Here is a 12,073-nt window from a genome sequence, read left to right as displayed (position 1 = left end):
CTGGTAGCTGGGGTTTATTGTTGTGATTGGTCGTAGTGTTATCCAATTGCGTTCAGTGAGATTTTCAAATACACGCTTGGTGCCGCCCCTCGAGCTGGGCGATTTGCATTAGTCGACGCCAGACCATTAATCTTTTAGATTTAGGTCTGGATTTCCAGGCTACTCACTCTCATGACACACTGAATAATCACTACACTCTAAACTGAATGTTTCGCTACACTCTTAAATGACTTAAATATTGCATATTTTTCAAGAAACAAAATATATTGTTCAATAGTTTTATATTTCTCCATCATTTTTAGTTAGATTGTAATTTTCAATGCTTCATGGGATTGTAGTTCTTTCCCTTATTAAAGCCGTTAAGTACACAGTCTTGCAGCTTTGTCTTTTGTCTAATTTTCAAATACTTTTTTGCTTAAAATCAAAGTTTTTAATGTTGTGATTTGCCTCGTAGCTGGTTGGTTAGGTTCATGGCTTATAACTCTTAAAATTATGCTTTTTTAAAAATCCCTATGGGAAAAATTTACCCCAAAAAATGATTCCGGAAGGCCGCTGAAAAAGTGGGCGGGTACTGTTGCACTCTATAATCAGAATTATTTGTTTTATTGGATGATATTACAGTGGCCTTAGACCTTATTTTGAAATTGGTGTAAATGCATCATGACACAAAAATGGAAGGATACCAATGACTTTACAGAAATACCCTGTTCAGATGAAGTCACCTGTGATTAATGTGACCAAAAGCAAATGGTGTCATTTTTTTTTATAGTGGACAAAGATACAAAGATAAAAAAAATTTTTTTTCATTCTTTTAACACTGATGTGGTTCTCATGAATATCACATGTAAGGTTTTAATTGTTCTTTTCTGCTCAGTTCTATATTTCGTACATTGACTATGGAAATTTGGAGATTGTCAGTCGGTCTGAATTAGTTGAACTCCCTGAAGAACTGCAGACAACAGGACTGGCAAAAAAGTACAAGTTCTGGGGCTTTCATGTGTCAAGCGAGCAAGATTCCCCTCTTTTTTCGCAGGTATCTGACACAACTGTTTTATAGAATGGTCCGTTTACCTATAAATATGACTTTAAATGCATCTAATATTTGTTTACCATGAAATGTAGTGAAATGAAATGTTCACTCAGACTTGGATTTATTGTTCACTACTAGGGGAAGTCCTTCCTTCACAACATTATTCATGGAAAAAAGTTGCGTGTCCATAAAAAGTCAGTTTGCTTTGATGGAACCATCCTGGTTGAAGCCTTCCAGGGGAATCTTGACATTGGTGAGGAGCTGTTGAAATTTAAGTTGGCCAAAGTCAGTCTCCCAGGCAAAAGGGAGAACTCCCTTCCCACAGGAAACCTGCAGGAGCGCACAGGACTATGGCCCACCAGGAACCCCCCGGGGGAGTTGGACACACTTGGCTCTTCATTGGGATGCATGCCGAAATTGCGGCCAATATTCTCAGACCAGAAACCTCAAGTTATTAAGTAAGTTTTGAGAGACGCAGACAATATTAGAAGCATTTACCTCTTGTTGTTTGTGCTTAAAGACTGCATGAAAAGAAATTTGCGATAGACTATTCTTCTCTATTTTGACGGGTATTCGAGTGAAACAGTTTCTCAAACGAGAAAAAAATGTGGGGCGGGAGTTGATTTTGTCCATGGGGAGTTGATTGGATGGTTGTGGTTTGTTTTTGCTGTGATGTCATGTGAATGACAGGTTGCCCCGCCCTCGCGCCAGTAAACGAGTCATCAAAGAAGAGAAGAGGGAGGGGAAGTTATTTTATTTAAAGATTATGAGGGCACATGAAAAAAATAAAATAATTATGTGCACAGATAAATCATTTATATTAAGCACTAAAATATTCCACAAAAAAAAAAGAAAAGAATTGTCCATTTTGATTTCATGGTGACTTTAAGGATAACATTTCTATTCACTTTTATTATGGCAGTGGGATGTAGCACCGATATGCTCTTCATGAAAATATCTTGATGAATGTTCTGAGTTATGAATCCATGTTTTTCTACATGTTGTAGGGAGCATAAAAGCATCATTGCTCTCCAGCCTGTGGAGAAAATGAATGTTGGTGAGGAATCTCTTACTGAGATCAAGGCCTCAAAGGCAGGTGGAGATGGACAGCAGTTGTGCTCTCAGGATACTGAGCAGATGGCAAATGAAACCGAGTCTGAACTCCAGGTGAGGTGACACGTTCTCATTCTCTCAAAGGTTCATTTTATCACCACATTCACAGCACATCTAATCATTATAAATTAGTGGTCCTCAGCTGGTAGATTTTCCCAATGGTCAAATCTGCCAGCCAAATATTCAGAGAGATTTAGACCCCGTCAACTTTCAGAAGGGAGAAGAAAATACCCATATTTTTTTATTGATGTTTAAGGGTGTGAATTTAGAAAACCAATAATGTAGACCAACATATTGAACAAATTTTTATGCATTTGAATATTTATTCAAATTATTATTTTAATCATTAAAATTTAAATATTTAAATTATATGTAATTATTATTTTAATTTACATATATGTTTAACTAATTATTTATTCACTGTTAGTTTAATGTTTTAAATCTAACAATTCATTTAGTTTACAATTGTACAATAAACATTGTTGCTAGTTGATGTCAAATATAATATCTGGGTCCTGCAGCAAAACCATTGATTTTCCATTGCTCAGCGTTCAAGATATTTAAAGACAGAATTTTTTTTCAATGTACACTAATATTCAAAAGTTTGGGGTCAGTAAGATTTAAATAAGTTGATACTTTTATTCGACAAGAGCACATTAAATTGATCAAAAGGTACAGTAAAGATATTTATAATGCTACAAAATAATTCTATTTACATTTACATTCAATAATTTAGCAGACGCTTTTAAGTGAAGACATTCACTTGCAGGATATGTTTCATATACATGCTATTTTTTTTAAAACTTCCTAGTCATCAAAGAATCCTGAAAGAAGTATCACGACTGTTTTCAACATTGATAATTATGATAAGAAATGTTTTTTGAGAACCAAATTAGCATTTTAGAATGTTTTTGGAAAAATTATGTAACACTGAAGACTGGAGTAATTGCCCAAATTATGTTTTAAAAATGTATTAATATAAAAAACAGTTATTTTAAATTGTCAAAATATTTCACAATATTTTTTTTTTTTTGGATATATTACATTTGAAGACTGAATTGTAACAATATTACTGTTTGTACTATATTTTCAAATAAATACAGTCTTGGTGAGCATAAGAGACTTCTTTCAAAACATTAAAAAACTCTTACTGTCTCTTGAATGGTAGTGTATGTATGTACATTGATGCTTGGTTCTCATTATCATTATGCTGCATGTAAGAAATCACACTTGAAGTGAAAACCCTGGTTACATGCGAGATCATCTGTGGCCTGTGTGCTGTTTTGTGTACCCAGAGGATGAGAGAGGTGATCAATGAGAAGGACTTAGAGATCAAGATGCTAAAAGAGGAAGGAAGTGCCATCCAGCAGCATGCATCTCTCCTGGGGCAGCAGCTAGAGGAGGCCAAATTAGAGCTCCAGGTGACCTTGACTTGAGCTGTTTCACACATGTGTTTTTTTTTATTTGGTTGATTGTTCAGCGTGTTTTAGGCTATGACACCGGTTTATCTTATAAAGGTTTGTTCATATTTTGCAGACAGCGAAGGAGAGTTATGAGAAGACAAAGGAGACTGAACATAAACATCCTACAACAGTTGCAAGCAGAATTTCCCAGCTGGCCAAGAAAGTGGATTCTCTGAGGAAACTAAGGCAAAATGATTTTTTTCTTCTTATCAAATAATAGTTTTTCTGTTTTCTGTACCTTAATGCATACTTGCTATAATTGGGCAGTGTTTCGGATTCAAAATGTAGACACTTATGCCTGGCTCACACTACAGGAGTTTTAGGCCGATTTATCCCTGATTTTCCCGTCCCGAGAATTGGAGAAAAAACCTTGATCGGTTCCGATGTTCAGCGCAGATTATCTGGTTATGTGAGGCGTCCACAGATCGAATCTCTCACCTCCCGATCTGCTCTCACATAAATCGGGCTCACCCCGATCACATCAAACATGTTTGATATTTAGGATTTTAAATCGGGATGAGCAAGACTGTGATTACGTCAGTACTGTCAAAATAGCCAATAAGAAACAAGTAGGGCTGTCGTGGTGAAGGAATTTCCCTTGAGGTAATTTTGAGTGACTCAACAGCTCGATATGCGTTTTTATCTCCATTTATTTATTGCTAAATAAAAAATTGTTACGCTGTGGTCAGCAGGCACGAAGACGAGTACATGTTCAGTAATGAAACCGAAACTAAAAAGCGCGTTAAAACGAAGTGGAGTAAAATGAGGATACAATGTCAAAATAAGGGTCGGGTCCATATAATATAATAAACACAACATAAACCTGACAATGAGCTTGTTAAGTCATTGCTATATAACAGTTAATTCCTTGAATCTCACTTTACGAGAGGCTTTCTGCTGATATTTCACCAGTATTGGCATTGAAAGTCTCTGCGCATTCTAGACAGGCTGTCACTCAGTCATTGAACTGTTCATTCATCGGAAATGTAAAAAAAAAATGCGGATGGATTCAAAGATAGATGTAATGAAACAAGCTGTTAATTATTTTAATATTTAATTTAAACTTTGAGCTCCACTTTACAAGGCTCAGCTGAACAGCAATGTGGCGCATGGGCAACGCTGAAGCTGATGCGTCACTTCATGATCAATGGCATTGATTCATTGTATTGACCAGTGCTGACGCCATTAATTAGATATATCCTTAAAAGGATGATTTTTGAAAGATTTAGCTTTCCTTGGTCATGGCTAGCTTTTCACAAATATGACTTGATATGAAGTACAGATATTGTGTTTACATGCTTTTCTGCTTCAGATCTGCTGAGATCACGTGAGGCGCTTCCTCTGGCACGATAATCTTAATAACATTTTGTAGTGTGTGATGCGCCGCGATTTTCAAATCTTGTAGTGTGAGCATGTTTAAGATTTGAGGGAAGAAAATCTGCAATGATTCTCGTTAAGTGTGTGCTGCAACCAGATTTTACAATCGGTTAGGATTTTAAAACCCCTGTAGTGTGAGCCAGGCATTAAAGTTGGGTTTTCATAGATAGCTTTTACATTCAACATAATTCTTTTTTTCCCCATTTGGGCTTATCAAGGTCCAAAAGGTGAGATGTATCCTCTGATGGTCACTTGTATTTTTATTAATAACTAGTGCAAAATGCCCATGCAAAATCAGTTTTTGAGTGTGTTTTAAGTAATTGTTGGTTTGGTGTGTTTGAGTGCTCATTGTTACAATTACACAGCAAAAGTTCAGTGACATTTTTATTTGTGCATGGTAGAAAGCACACAGTGAACTCTGAGAAAACGCTATGCTTGAGCAAACAGTTTGTGAATAGGCTACTACAAATGATGGCTGTGAAAGAGACTGTGAACGCATTGAATAGGATATGTTTAGTTGGTGAATACCATAGGAATCTATTACACAGTAGCGATAACGTTAAGCGCACCAGAATGAAATATAATATTCAGAAGTAAACAGCATAGCTGACTTACAGATTCAGTAAACATCCACAAATGAATAAGCGCGTCGATTCAGGGAGAAGTGCAAAGTGCCTGTGCAAAATCAGTTTTTGTGTGTGTTTTTAGTAATTGTTGGTTTGGTGTGTTTGAGTGCTCATTGTTACAGTTACACAGCAAAAGTTCAGCAACATTTTTATTTGTGCATGCAGGGCTTGAATTTCGGCGCGGGTATTGCGCATAATTTTAATAATTCCCGCAGGTCTCCCACTTATAATGCGGGAAATTCCCGCAAACATTGATTCACTTTAGCCTGTAGGTTGTATTAGTAAATTAATCCACACTGATTATAAAATCAAATCAGTCATTTTAAAACTGTCTGCGATACGCAATTTCTCAAACCGCGTGAGTGATTCAGCGGTGCCGCGTCTTCTATCAGCTCGTTAGGCGCTGCAGGCGGCGATAATACACTCTCGCGTTTCGGGAGTCGGGATAGACGGAGTTGTCACTTGCATAATCGGGCCAGCATTGCATCATGAGTAACTAAAGTTTACCATTTTGCACGTCTTTTTAAGTCTTACCAGTTTAAGCATTCACGCGATTTTAAACTCTTCGGTACGTGCGCGCTGTCTGAGAGATGTTTCTCTGCACACATACATAGAGTAAAGCCGCCTCACACACAGCTCGCGGGTAACAAAAGTAATTTTTCGTGGATTATATCGCTTTAACAGTCAAAAACATGCGAAAATTATGTCAATTTCGGTCTTGGTGAGTATCCTCTAAACACAGTCGGTTATGTCTTAAGCATAAATCGCACATGACCGTATAATGAACACAGGATCCGTGCACTAGCTCTTAAAGGGACAGCAGCCATATGTGTCTGTCATTAATTTGGTTGTCAAAACAACAAAACATAGCTTTCATTTTAAGGAATCAGGATTAATAGCCTATGTATTTAATTTAGTCAGGACTAAAATACTACCCAGTGTTATTTTATATTTGATTACTTTATTCAGTCTCTGTATTTCTGAATACTAGTGTTAGACCTAAGCAAAAACTTCTCTCTTTATTTCTCTTTATTGGTATCTTTATTCTATTGTATTTATTTGTGCTACTTTTTTCAATTTAATTCAAAGACTGAAATCAAGCTTCCTTGTGTTGTGTAAATTCTTAAGAACAAAATTACCCCATTGTAAAAATGCGATGAGTGAGCATACATTTAGGCGAGATAAATGTAATTAAAAAAAAAAGTCTAAACTCCCCCCTCAAATAAAAAATTCCCCCCCCATAAGAATCACCTAAGGGGGGATTTCCCCCCATTTTCCAAAATGAAATTCAGGCCCTGTGCATGGTAGAAAGCAAATACTGATACTGACCAGTGGGGATTTTTTTAAGACTGCAAGGGAAGCTCGGCTTCCCCTATAATGTCAAAAAAATTATGGTCAAATATGTACTATTGTGTTAACATTTTATTGACTAAAAATGCATTAGAACACGTTCATCTCAAAGACGAGTTCGTTCAGAATCCGTTACATATAGTGGGTCGGCTGACTCGATTTCCTTATCATACATTCCCGTAGCGTCAGTGCATTTCCCTGTTGAAGCCCAGCGTTCATTGACTTCAATGGGGCTGCTTTGAACAGATTTTTTCAGTGCTTCGAAACTAGATGGTCATTGGATAAATGCTGCGATTATGTCCCGCATACGGACGCTCAGCGTCTCTGGAGGTGAATGGAGGAGTGGGCTGGCCTGGACTCCGGGCTTCTGCGTGATGATTGGAGGGTCTGTCGAAAGGCTGCATCTCCTTTTGATTGACAGCGATTTCATACAATAAAAAGTCGCTGATGCTGAAGCTATTCGAGCTCAGTCCCATTGCGGATTTTGCAAGTGAAGTCGAAAGACTAACTGCTGCAACCTTTCTCTTGGTATTTTCTAGTCAAAATTACTAGCCAATTTTCATAATACATTTCACACAATTATACATTTATATCTTTATTATTATATTATTACTTATATTTTTTTATATTATTATTAGTAATAATTAAAAAATTATTAGAAAAATATTATTATTATTAGTATTATAGTTGTACACCTAGTTGTGCGACAGGGTCACAGAGCATTTTCTTGAAAAGGAACATAGAGCAGAATTTATGCATAAATAAATGGACAATTTTTATGATGTAGGCCAAAAATTAGCTTCCCTTCTTTGAAAGACCAGCAGCCATCACACTGATACTGACATAATGACATACAATAAATGTGGACAATTTAACTGCACGATTCAGGGAGCAGGCTACACAGTGAACTCCAAGAAAATGCTACTTAAGCTCCGCTGCTTTCTTCGACCCTCTCTGTCTCTGGTCCTGCGCTGTGCTCACTCAGTGTGCCGTGTGAGAGGGGGAGTGGCCAGCTGTGCTCACTCAGTGTGCAGTGTGAGAGGGGGAGTGGCCAGCTGTGCTCACTCAGTGTGCAGTGTGAGAGGGGGAGTGGCCAGCTGTGCTCACTCAGTGTGCAGTGTGAGAGGGGGAGTGGCCAGCGGCTAGAGAGGCAAAAGCCAGTGTGTGCTTCTTTTATCGATATTTATTTAACAATATCTTTTGCATTTCTAAAGCATTTCTAATTCAAACTTGGCACTGCACTTACTCATGCCTGTAGCGAGACACCTGTCAAGTTTGAAATCCATCGGACTAACGGTTCGAGAGATATACGAATCACACACACACACACACACACACACAGACACAGAGAGACTTTCCCGTAATTTATAGATAGATATAATATACAGAAGTAGTAAACAGCGTAGGTGACTTACAGATTCAGTTAACATCCACAAATGAATAAGCGCGACGATTCAGGGAGCAGGCTACAAAGTGAACTTTACGATTCAGGGAGCAGGCTACACAGTGAACTCGACGATTCAGGGAGCAGGCTACACAGTGAACTCGACGATTCAGGGAGCAGGCTACACAGTGAACTCGACGATTCAGGGAGCAGGCTACACAGTGAACTTGAAGATTCAGGGTGCAGGCTACACAGTGAACTCGACGATTCAGGGAGCAGGCTACACAGTGAACTTGAAGATTCAGGGTGCAGGCTACACAGTGAACTCGACGATTCAGGGAGCAGGCTACACAGTGAACTTGAAGATTCAGGGTGCAGGCTACACAGTGAACTCGACGATTCAGGGTGCAGGCTACACAGTGAACTCGACGATTCAGGGTGCAGGCTACACAGTGAACTCGACGATTCAGGGTGCAGGCTACACAGTGAACTCGACGATTCAGGGAGCAGGCTACACAGTGAACTCGACGATTCAGGGTGCAGGCTACACAGTGAGCTCCGAAAAAATGCTACACTTGAGCAAACAGTTTGTGAATAAGTTACTACAAATGATGGCCGTGAATAAAATATAATATTCAGAAGTAAACAGTGTAGCTGACAGAGTGTTCATGTCAGAATGTTTCTTTTTAAACCACAACCTTCTTGGGGCTTCTTTGACCGATACAACCCTCTAATGTCAGAATGTTTATTTTTAAACCAGTACCTTCTAAGTGCTTCTTTTACCGATATATTTACCGATATCTTTTGCATTTTCTAATCCAAACAACGTCAAACTTGGCACTGCACTTACTTGTGCCCGTAGCGAGACACCTGTCAAGTTTGAAATCCATCGGACTAACAGTTCGAGAGATATGCGAATAACAGACATACAGACAGACAGACAGACGTTTCTGTAATTTATAGATAAGATTAGTGTTGCTTGCTAAGGCAAAATACTTGATTCTGATTGGTCAATTGTGTCTTTTTGTCACAATTTTTGCATAAGGGGCGATATAATCCCTAGCGACTTCATAGCAACAAATTAAAAAACACATAGAACACAGTGCAAACTATCCTACCAAATACCCTAGAATCAAAGTAGAGAGATGGGCAGTTTTCTTCAGAAAATAAAACAAAAATTGTTTAATTTTATTTTATTTTATTTTTTTTTGTTGAAAAGTTATCATTGGTTTTAATGTATAAGTGTTGGTGATTCAGAGATGCACTTGCCATTATTGTGGGTTTGAACCTCAGGGAGAGTAATCCATGCTCCGCTGATGAAGATCACCTGTTGGAGTCCATCACCATCATCATGAATTACAGGATCTCAGTGCCGTTGAGCTCAGAGAGGCTGGAGCTTGCGTGGAAAGCTTATGACGAAATCTTGGAGAATCTAAGAGGCTGTCAAACCGTGAGTAAAATATACATTCTCCTGATCAAAGAATGAATAAAATGAGTTTACGTGTAAGAGAATGTTGTCTCTGTTGCTCAAAAAAGAGAGTTTTAATAAAAAATATTGCTATTTGTGTGAACTATTGTTGTTAGGAATTCCCTGTTGTATTGTTGGCGATGGCATTGCTTATAAGATGTTTGTGTGTGTTTCGTCAGATGGCAGAAATAGAGTCACTGGTGAACAGCAGGAATGAGGCCCGTAATCTTCTCTTAACTGCTGTAGACCACTTCCTCCAAGAGGTGGACAAGCTGCCAATCAGTGAACGCTTGGACAAGCTGAAGGTATGCAGTGAAGAAATGTTTAGGATTTTTTTTTTTTTACGATTATTTATACCATTATGGTATTTTTTTGATATTTTCAGTTTTCATTTTAAAGTGCCCCTATCATACTATATTAAAGGTTCCTAATTTTGTTTTGGAGGTCTCCTACAATAGGTTTACATGCATCCAATTTTCTCAATATACTCAGTGTCTGAAACGGTTAAATCTAGGATTCGGTCTCTCTTGACCCCTCTTTTCCACGAGCCTACTCTGCTGTAGTCTGTCCCAGCCATTGTTATTTTCTTACAATCGCACGCTATTGAGTCGGGCCGATGGCCTCTTGGTCAGCGCGCCGACATGTAGCGCCGTTGCGCTCGGGCGGCCCGAGTTCGAGTCACGGCTTGTGGACCTTTCCCGATCCCGTCCCCCGTCTCTCTCCCACCTCGCTTCCTGTCAACTCTCTACTGTCCTGTCACAATAAAAGGCATAAATAGCCAAAAAAAACAATATACAAAAAAAAGAAAAAGAAAAAAGAGCACACTATTGAATTAGGGAAACTAATGTTTTTATATACATAATAATTTTTTTATAATGAGTTTGAAAAGAATTATAATGTTGTGTAGTCTATTATAGACAGAGCCAATATTACTCATTGAGAGATTTATTTGCAAGGGAATAATTACCAATTTTATTGGAGCCTTGCCTTACACACATTACATAGAGAACAATGCATTATTTGAACGGTGACCGCTATTATACGGTTGGCTTGATACAGTGCAGGAGATGCAGATAACTTGGTGTCTGCTGTGCCATTACAAATATGTTACAGGACCCTAACATGGAGAAGGGCTCGTTTCAAAAAGAGCTTTGTACCATCTGCAATTTCAATCCTTAATAGGCTACAAAGTTGAACATTCACTTTTTTGTGTTTCTGTTGTTGCTGTTACATGTGTTTCTGTTGTTGCTGTTACATGTGTTTCTGTTGTTGCTGTTACATGTGTTTCTGTTGTTGCTGTTACATGTGTTTTGTTGTTGCTGTTACATGCCAGTTGCGTGTGCTGTATGATAATCTGTGAGAACAAATTTCCCGTTAAGGGACAATAAAATTATCTATCTATCTATCTATCTATTGACCCTTAAAGGTTGTTTTTAAGACAGGGGTGGGTGTTGTGAGGTTTTGCGCTCATGCACGGCTGCACGCGAAGTCGGAGTCACGAGCGCAAAACCTCACAACACCCACCCCCTGTCGGTGATTGGTTGGAACACTATTTATTTTGGTTTTGAGTGGTTGGTGAAACCATTTGTTATGAAACCATGCCTGCTTATGGGGCGGGCAGCTAGCGGATCGCTAGGAAAGATTAGATCAGGGGTCACCAAACTTTTTTCTCTGGGGGCCACATTATCGTTCCGGACTGTGATGGGGGGGCCGGGTCAGCTATATAACATAGAATTGTATGACCCAGATCAAAATGACCACCAGCAGGCCTCATTGTGTAGTAGAGATTACTAGCCTGGCACAGCCATCCCCACTACTATATCCACACTACTATATCAACACTTGATTCCTGGCACATATTTGTTTATCTTTACTAGTGGTTTGCAAAAGTAGTAATCGAGTCTTCACACTTTGTTTTAATTAAAGTTATTCCTCACTTTAAAAATAATCGTTGGTCCACTGTTCTTTGAAAACTCTGCACTCTCTATTAGGAGTGGAACAGTACACAGAAGTCACGGTTCGGTTCATACCTCGGTTCAGACATCACGGTTCGGTACGAGTTCGGTACAATGGAGGGAAAAGCAAAACAAAAATGCAGAAGGCTTGTGCATGTCTCAGGCTGTTCCACCAAATGAAAATAAATGTCTTAAGCCTTGTATTTTTTTTAAATAAGTTTTATTAATAAAGTAAAGGCATAGAACCGGTTTATTTGTAGTGCACTGACAATAGTTTTATATAATTAGTTCATTAATTAAATTAATA

General features: G+C 38.4%; 1 protein-coding gene across 1 annotated transcript in view; it reads left to right on the top strand.

Moving 5' to 3' along the window:
• stk31 (serine/threonine kinase 31) overlaps positions 1–12,073 on the top strand; it is a 62,216-nt gene that overhangs the window by 28,750 nt on the left and 21,393 nt on the right. Inside the window, exons 7-13 of the mRNA XM_082150522.1 lie at positions 875–1,033; positions 1,169–1,488; positions 2,038–2,197; positions 3,439–3,564; positions 3,680–3,792; positions 9,637–9,793; positions 9,991–10,116. Coding sequence (XP_082006648.1) covers positions 875–1,033; positions 1,169–1,488; positions 2,038–2,197; positions 3,439–3,564; positions 3,680–3,792; positions 9,637–9,793; positions 9,991–10,116 — 1,161 coding nt within the window. The remainder of the gene's footprint in view (positions 1–874; positions 1,034–1,168; positions 1,489–2,037; positions 2,198–3,438; positions 3,565–3,679; positions 3,793–9,636; positions 9,794–9,990; positions 10,117–12,073) is intronic.

This window comes from Leuciscus leuciscus (assembly GCF_965113295.1).
Source record: "Leuciscus leuciscus genome assembly, chromosome: 20".
NCBI classification, from domain to species: Eukaryota; Metazoa; Chordata; class Actinopteri; order Cypriniformes; family Leuciscidae; genus Leuciscus; species Leuciscus leuciscus.
Note: the sequence above shows the minus strand (reverse complement) of the source record. Positions and strands in the feature narration are given on the sequence as shown.